Here is a 20,408-nt window from a genome sequence, read left to right on the forward strand (position 1 = left end):
TTGATTACGAGACGTTAATTTAGACATCTGAATACCTACATTATTTCTCAACATTCTGCCAATTGCTATTCCATTTGATTTTCACTCCAAATTGAAGCTAGTTTTGCAAAAAACGAGGTTTTCCTCCATCAGTTCGTTCAAAATTTCAGCGCCGACATGCGTGTTTATTCTAAGAGCCATAATGCGGACGCGATTGTAATCATATGTAATTGCATCCAATTACAGTAATATCATCCGCTTTGAGAACAGTCAATTGCGTAAGCTGAGCTATGGCCCAGTGGATAGAGCGTTGGACTGGGAATCTAATATGAACTATTTTTGTGGGTTCGAGTCTCCGTGTGGCTGAATTTTCTTTTTTTTTCTCTTAAATTCTCATTTTTACTTCCTTTCTTTCCTCTTTTCTTTCTCCCGTTTCTTTTTTCATTTCTTTTTTTTTTCATTTCTTTCTTTCTTTCTTTTTCGTTCATTTTCTTTCTCTCTTTCTTTCTCTTTTCACTATTTCTTTATTCTTTCTTGCTCCTTTCTTTTTAGTTTTATTTGATTGATTCGCTGAGTGCAGTGAATCGTGATTGATTGTTTTTCACTTTATATAATTCAGAAATTTGTAGGCCTGCTAAGTCTGTCTTGTTGATTTTCATCCCAAATTCGATTTACAAATAATTGCTTTTTGATATTGTTGTTGTTGCCTACCCTTACATTGTAATCTGGGGAATAGCAGCATTGATTTCATCAAAGATATCAAGGCTATACATTCAAAATGCCCCCAATCAATTTTAAAATTTATAAAATCCTTGTGAAAATTGCCGAAAACGGCTTGTGCCCCCCCCCCCCCCCCCCCCCCGGCATCCGAGCTCCGGGCACGAGCTAAGCCAAGTTTCATAGCGTTTTCATGTCTTGACCGTGGATCGATATTCTATTGTAAGTAGGCCTACGTCCCGGTACGCTTGTTCATTTTCTGCATGGCTGTTTCTGTTATGAACTTACGCCCCTCTGAAATCAAGCGCATGAAAAACTCTCGGCTAACCTTAAGCAAATATCCCCATAACTATTCAATTATACCATGCAGGCCTTGGTAAGATAAGTATGTTACGTCACTATCGCTATCTTGATCTTGATAAGATGCCTACTCGTACACTGCAGCGCAACATGGACAACTATCATCCGGGACTATCATAGGCCTATACTTTCAAAAACCAGGGGAGATAATGTCTTCAAATTCAATGAAGCATGAAGGTTACTGCTTAAATCATGTTTTTTAACAAAAATGACCAGATGATTCTTAAGTGGATATAGACCTTTTACCCCACTTCCCACCATGCCTTATTCCAGTGGGTGCTTCGGCCGCATTTGTCGCAAACAAATCATCTCCCCGGCCGTCGAAAAGAGCTCTGTTCATTACATTGTAAAATACGGACATTTTGGCTGGCTGGTGCCTTCATCGGAGATAATGAATCACGAATAATGGCACCCATTACTAAATAATTACATATATTAGTAACATCGATGGACTTACCGATTATCCACATAATGGAATCGTATGCAATATCACGACAAAATAATTGCAAAGACCACCAGCAGCATACCCCCTGGATAGTGCATGATGGAAAGTAAGGAAAAGGGTCTATACACATGTTAGTGGCTCGCGAGTAGTAATCATGGTAATCAGTTGCCCAGTCTGTAACACAGATTTGTTGGTGTGAAAGCTTCCCTCTAATTTAAGTAAGTTTTATGATCAAGCTAATCAAAAATTATTTTGGCAAGAAAATATTTTCCTTTTTTTCTTGTTCCCTTACCCAATGTTAAGGGTTTGTTTCAGTTCAGATATTGTGAAGCTCCAACGTCTTCAATCTTTCTTGAATATAAATGAAAAAGAAGAAACCGAAGATGAAGAGAAGATGAAGGTAAAAATAAAGATGATGATGATGGTGATACTCACATTTGTCCATGTATAAGCGTATCCATCAACATTCAAAACAGGAATAATATAAAAGTCACATTTGTTCAGCAAGTTCTTGGCATCAGCACCGCCTTCAACAAGCTAGTATGGAGAAAGGAAACACATATTAATAATAAACAAATATTTTGCAAGTATTTAGTAACTTTTTGTTTACTAATGTCATAACTCTATTGGGTAGTGACCCTTGTACACTTCACATCCGTTTCATCGTGACATACAAAGTGCACAAGGGTCACATTTACAGATATGGCTTTAAGATAAGGATAAGATTAAAGGTTGGTATATTATGAGCACTTATTATCAATAGGTTTAGGGTTCAAATAAAATGGCGGGAGCGTTCCTGGTTTTAAATTAAACTTTCTCTTTAGAAATACTAAAGCAGTCTTATTGAAGTTGCCTTTTTACTCGACCAATCTCCTGCAATAATATAATTTTCTTACATATTTTGCCAGATAGATCACAGTAGCTGGGGTAATCCATTCCCGAGCATGAATGGCACCGTGAATAACCACAGCCTTCTTGTTACCGCCCGTGGAAATCTGAAACAGTCAATAGCAGATTGCAAATCTTCAAACGAGACGATTTTGACATGTTTTGAAAGGATGTCCTCCAAAATGTGCATCCCCTGTGTTCTTTTAATGCGTCTCGTAGTAGTCTGCTGTTGTGAATTGGTCGAATCGTAATATCCTGTGAAAGGTATGACCTCTGGCGAAACTGTTGTAGGTACTTTGTAGCGATCTTGACCAAAAAATATCACAGTTACACTTTTGTAGGTCTTGGGGTTCTTTTAATATTATGTAAATAAACGAAACGTATCTCAGGAACCACAATACATTAAGGTTACACGAAGAAACGTATAAAGGTGTGCGCATGCGCCGAGGTGACAGCATCTCTCTTCACATCGCTGGAGATTTTTGGATTCCGAAATCCGTCAAAATACGGTTTTGTGAGCCAAATTGCCTCAGGAACTGCTCTACTAGTTATTCTAGTTACCCTACCACCGGGTTTCAACTTTCTCCTGCTTGCACGACTTGGTTTTGTTAGAATTTGGACTTGAAATATTTGCATTGTGTCAAAGCCATTTCATCCACCATCTTGTCACACGTTATTCGAGCCCACGTGTGTCGCCCACTTGACCAAGTGAACAGCTGCCATCTTGGATTTTCGCCGACCTGATAGTCTACTGGAGTATTGGGAGTCTTGTGTTATCGTTTTCTTCAACAACCCAGTGTTGAAATTGGAGTTTACCGAGTATAGGACATTACTCACGTACTTTCATCTTACTAAATCTTGTCACACGTTAATCGAGTTCACGTGTGACGCCCCTTTTGATTGTACCACCAACTTGCAATCCTCTGTGCCTTGAATTATTTACTGATTCTTCACAAGGATATACGATAGCTACGATGGAAACTTAAGACCGCAAATGCCGAGAGCGACAATGGCGCGGTAGCGGTAGGTAATTACACCGGCGGGGTCAGTGTCCTGTCTATCAGTACGCATACAGGTGAGATCGAACTGATTTGAGAGACGATCATGTTGTGTTCAAATATTGCAAATGTTCTGATCATGTCAATGATACTTGTTGGGCTTTACAATCTTGCCCTTCGCTATGACACCACTATGAACTCATACAGTATAGGTGTCTACAAGCTGCATGCCCTGGATCATAATCTTGAGATCTTTGAAATTGTTGAAACTAATATACTGATGTCTCCACACCAAAATTATCAACACTTTCCAGGTATCATAAACCTTCTGAATCACATGAATGATAAATTGAAACCTATTGGTATTTACCTAGAAAATGGTACCCCCAAACTGGTTTTAATGTATGTTTTCTTGGTGATGATGCAAGCTGGGGACCTCCAACCTAACCCCGGCCCTTACAAACCAAAATTTCCTTGTGTTTTGTGCGGCAAGGCGGCCAGGTGGAACCAACGAGCTGTCGGTTGTGACGGCTGCCAGGGATGGTTCCATGTTGAGTGCTTAAACATGTCTACTGCCGTCTTCGATGCCCTTGCTTTCAGCCAAATTGAATGGATATGTTGCCAGTGTGGGCTTCCGAATTTTCTAGTTCCCTCTTGCCAACAGTGATTTTGAGCTTTCAAATAGTTTTGATTGTCTCTCTAATTCGAGTGACATTAATTCTTGTGCCAACTCAACTTGTAATCATGATACAAGTACCGGCGAGCTCCCAAACTCGCCCCTAGCTTCATCGTCACCAAACAAGTTTAAAAAACCTAAAGGTAACAGGAAACAGCTTAAAGTGTTAGTTGTAAATTTCCAGGGTCTGAGAAGTAAGTCGTCAGACCTTGCTTGCTGTATTGAACAGCATAGCCCTGACATTATCATTGGGTCTGAAACCCATCTTGACCCGTCTGTTAATAACAACGAATTGTTTCCCCAAGGTTATACAGTGATAAGGAAAGACCGGGACTTCGGTCCTTCAAAAGGTGGGGTCCTGCTTGCTTTTAAAGACGACTTAATCGTGACCCACCGTGCTGACCTCAACACAAATTGTGAGGCAGTTTGGGCCACTATTCAGATACAAGGGGCTAAACAAATCACCATTGGCTCCTTTTACAGGTCTCAGCAGTTTGGAGCCACCACTGATTACGTTGATCAACTTCGTGATTCCTTGAGTCGCATTAACCACACCAATGGTGGCCAGATCTGGTTAGCAGGAGATTTTAACATCCCGGACATTGATTGGGAAAATTCTTCTGTGAAGCCTAATGCCCGTTATGCAAATTTGTCCAAATATTTCCTGGAATTATTCTCTGACTTCGGGTTTGAGCAGTTAGTCAGAAAACCTACCCGCATCAATAACATACTTGATATCTTCCTCACCAATAACCCAACTTTGGTTGAGGATTCTGCAGTGATCCCAGGTATTAGCGATCACGACGCTATACCAATTATCACCATCAATATTAAACCAAAACTCATCAAACAAACTCCTCGTAAAATCTTTCTCTGGAGTAAAGCCAATACTGAGGCTTTAAAAGCTGACCTCAGTGAATTTAGTACTGGGCTTTCTACCAGAGATACCTCCCAGTCTACAGTAGAAAATCTCTATTGTGAGTTTGTTGACAAAATCAATCTTGTCATGGAGGAACATATTCCTTCCCGCATTGTGAGGGAAAAGAGTTCTTCCCCCTGGATAAACCGTAAAATCAAACGCATGCACAAAAGAAAGCAAAGAGCTTTCAATTCGTACCGCAAGACTCCTAATCAGGAGTCACTTGATCATTTTCATGACCTCCGACGAGTTACCCAGAAAGAAACTAGACGTTCCTATAGGAACTACATAAGTTCCATATGTACTGAATCTTCAAAGAAGTTCTGGACCCACATCAAAAGCCTAAAAAAAGACTCTGTGGGTATCCCAACTTTGAAACACAATGGTAAGTTAGAATCTGACAACACAGTCAAAGCCAGTATTCTAAACCAACAATTCCGATCAGTATTCACACAGGAGAAGAAAGAGTTACCTCACTTACCACCCACCAACATCCCTCCCATCCCAGATTTTATAATTTCCGTTGACGGTGTTCGTAAATTACTTGCTGATTTGAACCCACACAAAGCTTCAGGCCCTGATGGTATCCCAGCCCGGATCCTCAAGGTAGCTGCCGAGGAAATAGCCCCGGCCCTGACTATATTGTTCCAAAAATCCTTAGAGACCGGCGAGATACCATCATCCTGGCTGCGTGCCAATATTTCCCCTATTTTCAAAAAAGGTGACCGGACCGACGCTTCAAATTACCGCCCCATATCCCTAACATCCGTTTGCAGCAAAATCCTGGAGCATATAATCCACTCCCAAATCATGAATCACTTTGACAAATTTTCTGTTCTCTCCGACAAGCAACATGGCTTCCGTACCAAACATTCCTGTGAATCCCAATTACTCCTCACCATAAATGACCTGGCCCTCTCATTAAACAACAAATCCCAAACTGACATGATAATAATGGATTTTTCAAAAGCATTCGACACCGTCCCCCACAACCGACTCCTTTTAAAACTCAGTAATTATGGCATAAGAAACAACCTCCTCACCTGGATTTCAAACTTCCTTAAGCACCGTGAACAGAGGGTCGTTGTCGGTGGAGAACACTCGACTTGGACAGAAGTAGTATCTGGCGTCCCTCAGGGCACGGTGCTTGGCCCCCTCCTCTTTTTGACCTATATAAATGACCTGCCCCTCAGCATCAATTCTCACGTCAGATTATTTGCTGACGACTGTGTCGTTTATCGTCAAATCGTCAATGACATCGACAACTCACTACTCCAAAAGGATCTTGATTCCTTAGTGCAGTGGCAGGAGGATTGGCAATTGTGTTTTAATGTGAAAAAATGTTTCACAATGCGCATCACCCATGTCAGAAATCCTAAAATATTTAACTACAACCTTGGAGGACACACACTGGAGGAAGTAAAAAATTACCCATACCTTGGTGTAAACATCTCAAGCAATTTATCCTGGTCTACTCACATAAACAATATCACCTCATCCGCAAACAGATCCTTGGGTTTCATAAGGAGGAACCTGTATGCATGCCCCAAATCCATCAAACAAACAGCATACATGTCTCTAGTGAGACCTCTAGTCGAGTACTCAAGCTCGGTATGGGACCCTCACCAGAAAGACCAAATCAACAAAATAGAAATGATCCAAAAGCGGGCTGCACGCTTTACAACAAACACATACGACAGGAAAACTAGTATTACCAAACTCATCAGAGACTCAAACTGGGACACACTCAAAGACTGAAGAACCGCCAATAGACTATGTATTCTCCACAAAGCCAGACAGGGCCTCCTGGCCCTGCCGGTGGAACACCTACTTAAACCTAGCCTCCGTCAATCTCGGCACTCTCATCCAGACTCCTATCAAATCATCACCTGTGCCAAGGACTGCTACAAATACTCATATTTTCCCAAAACGGTTATAGACTGGAACCACCTACCCCATTCAATTATTCAAATACAAGACTCAACCAGCTTCAAAGCAGCTGTGCAAGCACACCTAAAGCAAGACTAACACAGAGCAGCAAGCATCTTTTCATGCGCACACCAGTTCCTGTTCGGATTGTTCCACTTGGAGCGTTGTGCAGTATTCACACAGATACAGATACAGATAAAAAACGTATAAAAGACGTATAAAGTTGTTCTCTAAAACAACGTTTTCTCAGCAATCAAATATCGCAGAGAGTCAAATGTTGGTGCATGGATGTATCTTTACATTATTTTTGTGTGTTTATACAAATTTTTAGAATCCGTTTGAAAATCCTTCGTTTAAATCATTTTTACGCACCATGTTCACAAGATCAAAAACGCGTTCCATGCAGTTTTTTGTTCGCTCCGTATAAAACCACACCGAGTGATTGTTTTCTCCTTTTTTGTATTGTACTACAAATCGACCAAAGAAATAATGTTGCCATGGGGAAGAACCAAATACATTACCGATTAAATTTTATTAGCCCGTTTTTGGGAACAATTTTCGAGAATCTTGTAGCACAAAAACACTGTTATGTTACATTATCGATATCTGGATTGTGGAACGTTAATTTTGATTTCTAACTGCCTACATTATTTCTCAAATGTCTGTCGCTTACTTTACCATTTGAATTTCACTCCAAATTTAAGCTACTTTTGCAAAAAAACGAGGTTTTTCGCCATCGATACCTCCGACATTTACAGCGCATGATGCAGTCATGTCTACAGTAGAATTCAATTCGACCTTTGCAGGACTTAAACCCCATTAAAAGCTATTAAACTAAGATAACACTCATTGAAAACAGCTCAACTGATTAAATCATATCTTCTCTGGTTAAATACACACATCATATGTTTCTGCTTTTACACGTACAATGGAGCAATGCGCTGGGATTATCCTTTCAGTTGGGTGAACGATTATAAAGCGATCGCTAGAGAACAATTGTGTGTGGTCTTTGTTTACGAAATGAGACAATACGTGCTTATTGTTAACCAGCGTTCTTGAAAATGAGAAACATGGTGGTTTGCAGACTTAACACGGTTTGGAAATAATTTCTTCATATTTTTTGGTGTTATCTGTCGTTTACATATCCTTCCTAAAACACCAAAGTACGAATATTTCCAAACATCTAAATTAGCTAAAAATTTAGGACATGTTACAAAACTATAATTGTCTAGAATTTTAGAAGAGTACTTTTAATATTGGCCGGTTATTTTTCACACAGCGACGTTAACTAGGCATATCCCCATACTTTTTACGTAGGCTATTTGTAGAGGTCACGCGTCAATGGGAAAGAGCACTGTGTATTATGTATAGGAAAACGGACAGTAACTGCAGTATGGGTAATGAGCTTGTTTATCATAAGAGCCTGTTATGCACTACTATGACTATTCCATAATACTAGTAGTCAGTTTGAGATCGATCAATTTCATGTATCCCCCAGTAGCTCAATCGGTTAGCGCGTCGGTCTCACGTTCGACTATATAATACTATAGTTTTGAGCTGGAAAACTTTGGTGCGTGTTCGAGTCCCTATGTGGTCCATTCCATTTATTTTATTTTATTTCTCTCTCACTTTTTTTCTTTTTTTCTTGTTCGTTTCTTTCTTTCTGACTGCAAACATTGATTGTTTTTGCCCGGTTTTTTTTCATTATATAATTCAGGAATTTTTAGGCTATAGGCTACTAGTCTAATAGGCGCGGCGCGCGGCCTTATGAATATATTTTTACAAATTAGTTTATAACAAAATATTAGTTGTTGGTTTTGTTATTGTTGTTGTAGTTATTGTTATAGGCCTATATATTGCATAATCAGGGTATAAATAGGCCTATTATAGCCTATCGAAGTCAAGCATTGATTTATTTCACGACAGATAGGCCTATCATCCAGGGTAATTTTGAAAATTGAAAATTTAGAAAATCCAAAGGATAATTGCCAAAAACGGCTGCACACAATCACCCCCCCCAGCAGCCCATATGGTCCTATCATGGTCGCCCCCTCCCTATCCCTGCAACATAGGGCCTATAGGATGACTCACGAGCCGCGGTTTGTCCGTGGCCCTAGTTCAGATTGATACACTATTGTACGCATGAGTTCATTCTTTTTTGCATGGCTGTTTCCATTATTAACTTACGCCCCTCTGGAATCAAGCCTTGAAAATCAATTGTATTTAACCTTAAGCGATTTTGAGAGTGCATGTTTTGCAATCCGTACCCATTCAAATCTTCAAGGTGTAACTTTTCATTCATCCCCGTATCTATACAACGAAAATTGATTTTTTTTGGGAACCAATACAAACACAAAACCCTCTACCTCATCGCGGGGTGCCATGCGTTAGGTAAAATATTACTCTTTTGTTGGGTATTCATACACTCTTAGATGTCGAGAACCAATCAGAGCAAGCGTAAGAAAAATGCAAAGCATGCATTGATTATGTATATAATATGTACGGGCGCGCACTCCACATACTACTCGTTTCGGACATATTCGTTTTTCTTGCGGGTTGGTGCATTTATATTTGCTTGTATTTTCCAACTTTAGTGACAATTTTGTTATAAAAAATATAAAAAAAATCATTTTTTTTAAATATGGGAGCAACCCCCCTTGATTTTCCCCAGAAATCACCTTCATATGACGCGCTTCTAGAACCCTGGAAGTGCCTCTCTAGAATCCCCTGCTACTTTGCTGCAAGGCCATTCTTCTTAAATCCGCCTCTGTTGGTTTGGTAAAGTTTTTACCGAACTATGCTAACAGTGTATGTCCAAATTGTATGTGTGACTATGTCCATTATATGAAGAGCTTTGTTTCAAAACCCCTTACATCCACTTTTTGCCAAATTGAGTTATTGTCATAATATTATAGTGTGGGTAAAAATACACATTTTGGTGGTTGTTTGACCTTCATACTACCTTCCCTTCCGGAGTTATCGCATATTTCCCGTTTGGGAAATCTGAACTTAAAATGAATATAGAATTGTTTTGTTTTAAATTTTTTGATGTATAATGGTAGTCTGGAATGTTCTTTACCTATTAAAACCAAAAGGAACTGTTTTTGGGTCACTATGTTTGAAAAATCATTTTAATTAACAAAAGGTGTAGCTTCGGAAATACCCAAAAAATGCCATTTTCCCGAATTTAATTAAAAATCATAATTAAAAAAGTAAATGAGATATTTCAATTTTTCTTTTTGATTTTCAAAGCATTAGTCAAGTTACATAATGTAGTGCAAACAAATGGGCTCAAATTTGATTGCAAAGGTGGTTTCTAGAAAAGGGGTAAATTTATTTTGTTGCAAAACCCCTTACATCCACAAAAGGTGCGATATAAAAGAAATGATAAAATAAATAGGAAGCCTTGAAAATTGTCCCAAACCTATTCTTTTAGTTTCTATTCATCAACACTTTATCCAATCCAAAATTGAATTAAATCGAACAAGTAATACTTGCACAATTAAAAAAAGCTGTTTTTCTCAAAAAGTCAAAAGTGGATGTAAGGGGTGTTGCAACAAAGCTCTTCATATACACACAAAACACAATCATGCTAAATTCTTCAGAATTTAGCTTTAATTCAACGATATCAAAACAAAACAGAACGTCCAATGTCCAAATACCGACATAATGGATCAAAGTATCATCAGTACTACTTATTGGTTTCCCGAGGATAGGTTTACATGCTATTTACGCCAGACAATGAATCGAAATAGCAATTTCTATCATCATGAGCACTTCTGGGATTTAACCGACTGCAGTTCAAGGAATTCTTTCATCCTATTAACGAATGTTACGAACTTCATACGCAAGGGTAAAAAAGGGGTTAAATTGAGACTAAGGGACGCACCATCATTAGATATCAAGCGGGGGGGGGGGGGCTGGGTAAAAAAATAAATCAATTTCGGTGTTTTATATAGCGCGTTTTTCCAGATCTCAGAGGGATCAAAGCGCTGTAATTTCGCTACCATGGTGAATCATCCCAATCAGTTCGCATCAACTAGGCTGGTTGCAGCCGAACTTATCTATCCGCAAATCTACCCAAACTTAGATTGTAACATCCACCAATTATCCATGCAGCTCCCCAAATTCCATTGGGTGAACAGGTGAAGGAAGTTTTTGACAAAACAAATTGTCCCGCCATCCAACCAAAAAAAACCCCATTTTGCTCCACCTCGGACCAGGAAAAAAAGATTTGATGTCAAGGTTAAAAAACATTTGTCACAGTTTAGTGAAGGAAAATTAACCTCTTATTTGACTATTTTAGCTGTTAAATTGCAAATTTGATTGCGCTTCGCGCGAATTAGTTCCATTGTCATCCTACAAAATATTTTAACTTTGAACTGGTATGAATATGTGCGCATAATTTTGTTCGTGAGTTATTCTGTGAACCCACTTCACTCTACTTCACAGATTTTCATCAAAGTCAACCCCAATGACAAAAAGAAATCTATGCCAGACTGGGAGCCAAACGTGGGGATGGCTGTGAGTAAATGTGTGTGAGATATTCTTTATACATGAATCGTATGTTTTGAAGAAGATAAACCATAGTCCCTGCTATTCGCATCAAATTTGGTGCGTTTTCACAAGCAGGCGTCAAAAGTTGCAAATCCGACGAAGGATTACACTTTTGATTACAGTGCGTCATAGACCACTGTGTTTAGCTTATGTCTGTCTACAGACAGAAACACAATTGGATGAATCTGCAAGGAACATTATGCCCTGTGGTTATGCACACGAAAATTATGTAGTTCTAGGTTATGATGATAAGGGGTCTAAATACTTTGTATTTGTAATAGTTTGTATATATTTCATTGTGAAGTGCAATGGCTGTGTATAGATTATTTAGGCGTTGGCATTAATGAGCAGCAATTATAATATTGACATGATTCAGTTACAGTAGAACCACAAAAATAACGGTAAAACTTAACACTGAAAACTTAAACTAGTCAGGCAGTTGCTTGACTAACTTAAAGCTAGTCAAGCAGGTTAGTCCAGCCCGCCTGACCAACCTAACATTAGTCAAGCCCGTAGCTCAAGCTAGTCCAGCCTGCTGGACTAGCTAGCAATTTTGATAAGCTAGTCAAGCCTGCTTGACTAACGTGTAATGCGGTGCTTGACTAGCTTACAATATCGATGGCTTGACTAACTTGAAGATACAAACCGGCTTGACTAGCTTTAGGTTAGTCAAGCCGGCTTGACTAGCTTTAGGTTAGTCAAGCCAATGACTTTCGTAACTTTCATTTCATAATACTGAATTGCGCAACCGCTTTGCACGTGCATGTTCAACACATAGGAAATTGCTTTGAAATGGCTACCCCATTATACGTAGTTGTCTAGTAATAGTTAAATAATATTATCGGAATGGAAAGTTTAGGATTGACAACCTGGCACTAGCATCATTGTTAACAACACTACTGTTTATATTTGTAAAAGCTTTCTGATGGTTTTTAATGTAATTTAGTGATATTTTGGATATTCACATGGGATTACAGAGTTTAAAATCTAAGGTAAGCATACTAAACATGATAAGTACTAATATTATGTTCCATGATTTGTAAGTGCCTCCGTGGTCTAGTGGTGAGTGTATAGGGTTTGTAATCTCCAGGTCCGAGTTCAATTCCCAATGAACATGATGAAGGTAAGTGGTCATAAATGTGTTGTCATCATGATTACCAGGTAAGAGGATTTTCTTCAAGTAATATATCAGTTTCAAAACGCAAAAATATGAGAATAAATCATACCAGACAAGATAAACATCCACATTTGTCTCTTTTTTTTCCAATTTTTTACCAGTAACGTGGTTTGCAGCACGCTAGTCAATCTAGCTAGTCAAGCAGCTGCCTGACTAGCTTAGAACTGTTTGACTAACGTTAGGTTAGTCAAGATGGACACCATCTGGACTAACTTTACGTTAGTCAAGCTGACCAATTAACGTTTTCAGTGTTTATTAGTAATTTTTGCATAAAAATATAACTTAATTAATAATATTTACATAATTTTATCGATGAAACGGAATGAATGGGGCGATCAATTATTTCATTACCGATGTTGTTTCAAAAATACTTGATATTTTGTCATTCGATAAGTATCATATTAGTATACATGTAAGCAAATTGAATGTACCTTAATGTAGCCAATATTCCTGCCTTCATATGAAGTACCAAGAGAACCCTCTGTTGCCGAGATATAAGCTGTTGCAGTGTCCGTTATCCATTGTTGGATCTACAGAATGGACATGTAGGAAGTACATGTAGTTATGAAAAAATTAAATGCAATGTCAAAGTGGCAAACCTTTGAACATCGTTTAAAATAAGTAGCTTTATAAATATGAAAGGTTACATCTTAGATTAAATTTTCAATACATTCCTTACCATTTCGTAAGTGTTGTATTTGTTGTAATCAAACGCAGATCGGTTCAAACCTTTTTGTTCTTCGTCAATCAACTCTTGCACATTCTTTATCATAACATCTGTATGAATTCTTTCTTGATCTAAATACGTCATAACTTCTTCACTTAGAAGAGGGGATATCATGATGTCGACAGGTTTGCTCACATACGAAGGCTCAATCCAGAAACTCAACTGTAAAAGAATGTAATTATCAGAGATCTAGTAAACAAACAATAGAAGGTATAATGTGCGATATCCTTGAGGTAAAATGTATTTTTATTTATTTATTTATTTATTTATTTATTTATTTATTTATTATTTATTTATTTATTTATTTATTTATTTATTTATTTATTTATTTATATTTATTTACTTCGCACACGTCTAAAAGTACGTGGTCACATAGAACTATAGTGACTTGACCCGTATACACCATTTAAAGCCATGTTGTAACATTTGCTAAGGAGGAGGCCTTTTTTACACGATTATATTGTACTTTGTAAAACTAACATACACTGCAAAAATCAAGACTCCGGGTACTGTAGTTTTGTCAAAACCCGCGATTTTGAATAAAACGCAGGAACAGTCGTTTAATTTATTACGATGAAAATATTAGTCGAGCGCATACGCGATGTTTGAGCCCCTTTATTTGCCAAATATAACATTTTAGCAAACAATGACACCTACAAATTAGAATTGGGAGTTGTTATGTATAAGTACAGTATTAATAAATTACCGAGCTTATTTAACAGTGTATTTACCCTACGATCTAATATTCATGATTACCAAACAAGAAACGCTAATAACTAGGCTATAACTTAACAAAAGATAGCAGAGTGTTCACCGATCACGCTGTCCGTAAAGCTGGTCCTATATTTATATTATGGAACTCATTGCAAAAATCTTTAAGAGCGTCTTATTCAGTGAAACATTTCTGGAACGTGTACAAAAGACACTTAATTTCGAAATATGATTAATTGCCGAGCATTGTAGTTTGTTTGGTTCTTGTTTGTTTGTTTGTTGTTTTAATTTTTATTTTTTGCTGGGTTTTTGGTGTGTTTTCTATTAATTTGTAACTTTTATGTTAAAGGGGATGGCTACCTCTGGCCTTACTGGCCTTTCGGGCATCTCCTCCATGATTCTTTGATGGTATTTTGATGTAATGATATTTTAGTGCGTATTTTGTATTTTTATGTGAATTGTGGAAATGAATAAATGAATGAAATGAATAAATGTTCATAACACAGTACGTTTATGGCGTGCGGGACGGTGGCACACACATCAAAGGATGGTGCGGTATTACTATCGACAAAGTGACATGCATCGGCGCTGGCAGTAAATTTGCTTTGCTTTACCTCAGTTGTTCGGCTCAAAATTAAAAGTGGACATATCTGATCCAGAGGAGGCTTAAAGGCATTCCTACAATGCACTATGATTGGGAAATTTGATCAATATAACCTAATTTTAAAGGCAAAGTCCCCATTGCCACACACACAAAATGGTAATTTTAAAACTGCAGCCAACAAGCTAATAGTTGAGACTTAGGACTGATATTTGATTTTCTTACAGGAAACATTCATATTGTCCCACTGCATTAATTTTATTCCTAAGTCTCGATGTATGAATGTTAAATAATAGGATGAAAACACTAGATATTTGCACACAATTCCAATGCAAGGCATGATCAACTGTAGCACATGTGTACAAAAGCCAGACATACAAGGTCAGAAACCCCATTGGGTTGTGGGAATGTCTTTAAACATCCTCTGTATCTGATCATAAACGCTAACATTTTATGGCAAAGAAATACTAATCTATTTCGTATGAAAATGTTACAATATGGCTTTAATGTTTATGGTTCAACCCACCTTTCCGCCTAATTTTGAACTCTGTAGATTTCGAAGGACATTAATCTCATGATCAGTTTCGGGGGTAATGCGCAGGACCTGGTATCTGTTGAATGGACGAAGATCGATACAAAAACATTATATTCTGGGGGAAATCGATAATTGGACAACAAGAAAACCATGCAAAACGTCAAACATTAATCCAATAGTGCATCTAGAAAAAATTACACAATTGACAATATTATCATTAAACGTATTGAACACGAAAGTAACTCTATAAATACTGTGGGTTTTAGTTTACACCGGTTTGTGCATGCAGTGTGCTGAAATCTTGAACGATCCCCGGAACGATCGCCCTAGAAATTCAAGCATACAATACATTTCAACAGACTTGGATTGTTTGCATCCACACAGATATAAAGTACTTGTTAATCTATGTTTAAGTACATGTAGCAACAAGTTGCTTACCCATCATAGCGCACTTTCTCCGCCAAACACAGCGTTGCACATACCAGGAGTAGTAACCACCGCCCGGAAGACATGATGATAATAACTGAGAGGCTGATATACGGGTTCTGTGAATCATGTGAGTATGTACGATATTTGGGTCAGTGCAGTGAACTCTTCAAACAAGCAGGGGTGATGATAACTGTGTGTCATGGCCCGTACGTGTGATTGCTTTATTTTGCTCGGGTTACTTTGATAACTCTGAATAAATAGTGTAAACTCTAATATGCCCCAAAATGTCAACATTTGATTTGAGAGAGATTCGTATAAACCATGGTTCAAAGAATCGAGTTTAAATGGTGATTTCCTCAAAAACTGACGTTGATTTGATTTTGATTTGATTTGATTTAATTTGATTTGATTTGATTTGGTACTATAAGAATCACATACAAACTACAAACAGTTATAGTACTATTATAAAAAAAAAGTAACTGCACGTACATCAAAATTGCAGAACATGAAGTATAACAAAATTACAAATCAACACAAGTACCAAAGATAACCAAAACAAGCCTTTGGAAAGCTTATTTTTATAGGGGTCCTTTACAAGCAAGAGATAATATTGAACAAAATGCCAAACAAAAACAAGAATAGAGACAACTATGCACTAAGGACGCAAAAAGCAGTTATGTGAGACCAGACTGTTTGAACAAATTAAAATCGTTAATGTTCTTGATTTCATTAGGCAGTGAGTTCCAATGATGAATTGCAGTATTAAAGATAAATAAAGAGAGTGAATCTATCTTGACATTTGGAGAGAGGAAGCTTAAAGTTGAATGGGCTACCCCTGATACTGTAGTTATGAAGAGATGATGTGGTTTTAATGATCTGCTTCTTAATGCTGGGAGCAATATTATCATGGCCGTCGCTAGACCATTTCTAAACGTTGACTTCTTAAGTTTGTTTTTCAAAAATCTGTGCGTCCATATGGTAAGCTATACAAATTACTACAGACAGTACAAGAAAGAAGCTTTATTTTAAAACAATTTTATTGATTTCGAAATTTTTCAATCTTTCGTTTCAAGCTATACAATTAATTAATTTGCAATATATTCAAAACAAATTGTATGAAAACAATTGTTTAACTGTTGTATAATAATACGAATTCATACAATAATACATTTTCTATAACAAACAATTTGTCAAAATAAAATGCTAGTCTCTTTCAACAGAGCCCAATAAAAAACTTTAATGTACCCAGGGAGATCTGTGAAAAGGTCATCATTACAAATTTGGAGAGACGTGTCAGAGCCAGGGTTATTTTTAATTGCACAAGCGATTAAAGCCTTTAATACAAGCAGTAATTCTTGAAGAATTTACTTTTACCTGATTGTTTTCAATTATATGTCATTCTCATTATGATTTTTTAAACAGAAACTTGTATAAGACATTTCGATACAAGATGGAAGAAGGCAATGACTCTTCCTAACACATTATACTGATTTAAAGAACAAAGGAATAGAATGCGCTTTTATGAAAAGCTATAGACATTACCAATGAATTGACTGAATAAATAAGCTATCATTGAAGATAAAGGACCATACGTTAAATGTATTACGTCAGAGAATTGCTTTGGCCTTCCAATTCCTATCATAGTGATAAATCACAGTCAATGCTGATATTTAAAAGAATGCTGTCAAACGAAGTCAAAGTGTTTAACATTCAAGATGTATTCATAAGTCGAACTGCTGTGACCAATAAAAAGATCATCATGTCAACTATGTACCTCGACGGTATTTTATTCCAATTTAAACTGTCTAAAACTGCAACCGGATCATTAATCTACTTTACGTAAACAAAAGCCCGCAAAATAATTAACCTTATCCTAGTAGATGTAAATAAATGTTGAATCGAGAACCCAGAATTTGAACACAACAACGTTAAAGTTTGTGAAGGATTTAAAAAGACAAATTTAATTTTTTTAATGAACAAATATACGATTTGTATTTTGCCAATCTTTTGCCTTGACATTGATCGGTTCAAATGGACAATACAGTTCAGTTCTCTCGTTGCTCTTGTGTAATGTGTCATTTGTTTGATTGTGCAAGTTGTCATTGGAATAGACAGAGCACAAACAATAATGTTGTAAACCCCTCAAAAGTTACTAACGCCCCTTAAATAATTTTTTATTCAAACACGGGCTATTGTATTACAATAATTCTGTAAAATGCGTTGGAAGCAAAATTTATTTCTGCACATTTTGACACCTCATTTGATACGATAGCCCAAAAAACAATAAAACACCTGTCAATTTAATGTAGCGAGGTCCAGATTTGAAAGTTGCACTTACATAAAATACAAAAACACTCATGTATCATTACACAGTTTGTCTTCCATTACAATGAATACAAACTCAATACAATTTACTGCAACTTTCAAATCTTGGGTTACATTGATTTAAATGAACGCTGTGACGTCAATATTTAGTCAATTGCTACAAATGAGGTGTCAAAATGTGCAGAAATAAATTCTGCTTCCCACGCATTTTACAGATTTGTAATACAATCATCTATTTTGAATTATGGTCATTATTTAAGGGGGGTTAGTTACTTATTTGAGATGTTAAGCACACACGGTTGTAAACACAGCTATTTTCATAGCACTCAGGCCTCAACTTCAAATCCGGCTTACAAGGGCGATATCTTGTCTTGATTCTATGGGAGTATATTGATTTCATGGGGCATGATGTTTTGCGGTTTTTACATATCTTAAATATAGAGATATTTTGTGTAATGTTACACAACGCCGTTTTCCCCAATGAAATCGGACATTCCACAGAAGTGAAGATATTGAGTTCGTAAGTTATGGTATTATAAAATTGGAAATTGAGATATCGGCCTTTAAAAATATTTTTGACAATATTTTAAACATTAATAACATCACAAATTCGCAACAAACCCAAATTGTGAAAAATTCACCCCCGGGCAGATTTTTTTTTTCATTTACGATCCTGCCCAAAAGTGTCTGGTTTGGCATGGGACGACACATATTATGTCTTCCAAAATCATCCATCCATGGGTACATTTGACAACATAGGTAATCGGAATTGAAAAATGGTGCAATCAAAACAGAAATTCTGACAAAACTATGACATATAGCCTAATATGATGTCCTTTAGAAAGTTGGGAAATATCTTTCGTCAGCGAATTACGTATGTTACTTTGAAAAGCAAAAACGTTGCCCCCTCCCCCTGTATAATGGTAAGAAAAATATCGGATTTGGTGTGGACGGGGTGTGGGGCCGGTAGAAACCCGTTTTTGCAAAATACCCCTCGGTCATTTCTGACCAATTTTTAAGGTTCTGTCTCCCCCCAAAAGGGGACTCATGTGTTACAAGGATCTTTTGTGAAAAACTAATACATTTGGCAGCACGTCAAGGTATGATTTTTTAATTTTTTCAATACCCGCTACTTGCGCCTCTCTGGAGGCCCTTCTTCTTAAATCCGCCTCTGAAGGTTGGGTAAAGTTTTAGTTTTAGCTTTAATTTAACGATATCAAAACAAAATAGAACGGGTTGTCCAAATAACGATCATAGTATCACCAATATCAGTGTAAGGCCTACTTATTGGTTTCCCGAGGATAGGTTTACATGCCATTTACGCCAAACAATGAATCGAAATAGCAATTTCCATCATCACGAGCACTTTTGGGATTTAACCGACTGCAGTCCAAGGAACGTTCATTCATTCTATTAACAAATGTTATGAACTTCATACACAAGGGTAAAAAGGGGGTTAAAATGAGACTAATCGACGTACCATCATCAGATATCAAGGGGACTGAGTAAAAACAAATTTGTCCCGCCATCCAACTGAAAAAAACCACATTTTGCTCCACCTCGGAAAAACAGATTTGATGTCAAGGTTGAAAAAAATTTAGTGAAGGAAAATTAAACCTCTTATTTGATTACTGTAGCTTTTAAATTGCAACTTTGATTGCGCTTCACGCGAATTAGTTCCATTGTCATCCTACTTAATATTTTAGCTTATGTAGACCCAAAACACTTCACTCTACTTCACAAATATTCACCAAAGTCCACCTCAATGTCAAAAAGAAATCTATGTCACACTGGAAGTCCCATGTGGGTATGGTATTGTGGGAAAATGTGTGTGATATATTCTTTACACGTACGCAGGATTTTTTTTTTTTTTGAGGGAGTGCTGATTTTGAAAAAGTGGACTTTTTCAAGAGGTGAGCGATTTTGAGAAAGTGGACTTTCTTCCCAAAATTTGAACCTTTTTTGACCAAAAAAGCGTAAAATACCTGATTTTTTTCTTCGCTATGTTCGCAAATTGTGATATTTTGGGACTTTTTGTATATTTTTGTAAATATCATAGTTTGGCGCAAAACTTTTGACAATATTTGCTCATTTTAACTGGATATTATGGGAACTGGAATGCAATTCGATATGTCTGATGTGCTCTATTGTCCCACAATAAAATACTGTCCAAACGTTTATACACCTTCCCTTAATACTTATTCCTAAATTTTAATTCGCTTCAACGATTTCGGTAGCGACTTGTGGGATAGAATGCAGTAATTTTAGATGCATTGCAGCAGTAAACATGGCAAACAAACCGATAGCTACCAGTCTACGCCTTACGTTTAGTCACAACAAAGTATCTTAACAACAATAACTTTAACACGCGCTACTAAGCACATCCATGGTAGGTAGCAATACTATTATGTAGGTTGAATAATTTCATTCAATGC

The 20,408-nt window shown here is 37.2% G+C and overlaps 1 protein-coding gene across 1 annotated transcript in view; it reads right to left on the minus strand.

Annotated features, from left to right (window-relative positions):
* The window catches only part of LOC140160011 (carboxypeptidase B-like), a 50,930-nt gene that overhangs the window by 8,158 nt on the left and 22,364 nt on the right, over window positions 1-20,408 (minus strand). The window contains exons 2-6 of the mRNA XM_072183280.1: window positions 15,211-15,295; window positions 13,325-13,534; window positions 13,077-13,175; window positions 2,398-2,496; window positions 1,937-2,038 (exon numbers count right to left, since the gene is read on the minus strand). Of these exons, the coding sequence (XP_072039381.1) occupies window positions 1,937-2,038; window positions 2,398-2,496; window positions 13,077-13,175; window positions 13,325-13,534; window positions 15,211-15,295 (595 nt within the window). The remainder of the gene's footprint in view (window positions 1-1,936; window positions 2,039-2,397; window positions 2,497-13,076; window positions 13,176-13,324; window positions 13,535-15,210; window positions 15,296-20,408) is intronic.

Source organism: Amphiura filiformis, chromosome 1 (genome assembly GCF_039555335.1).
Source record: "Amphiura filiformis chromosome 1, Afil_fr2py, whole genome shotgun sequence".
In the NCBI taxonomy this organism is placed as follows: Eukaryota; Metazoa; Echinodermata; class Ophiuroidea; order Amphilepidida; family Amphiuridae; genus Amphiura; species Amphiura filiformis.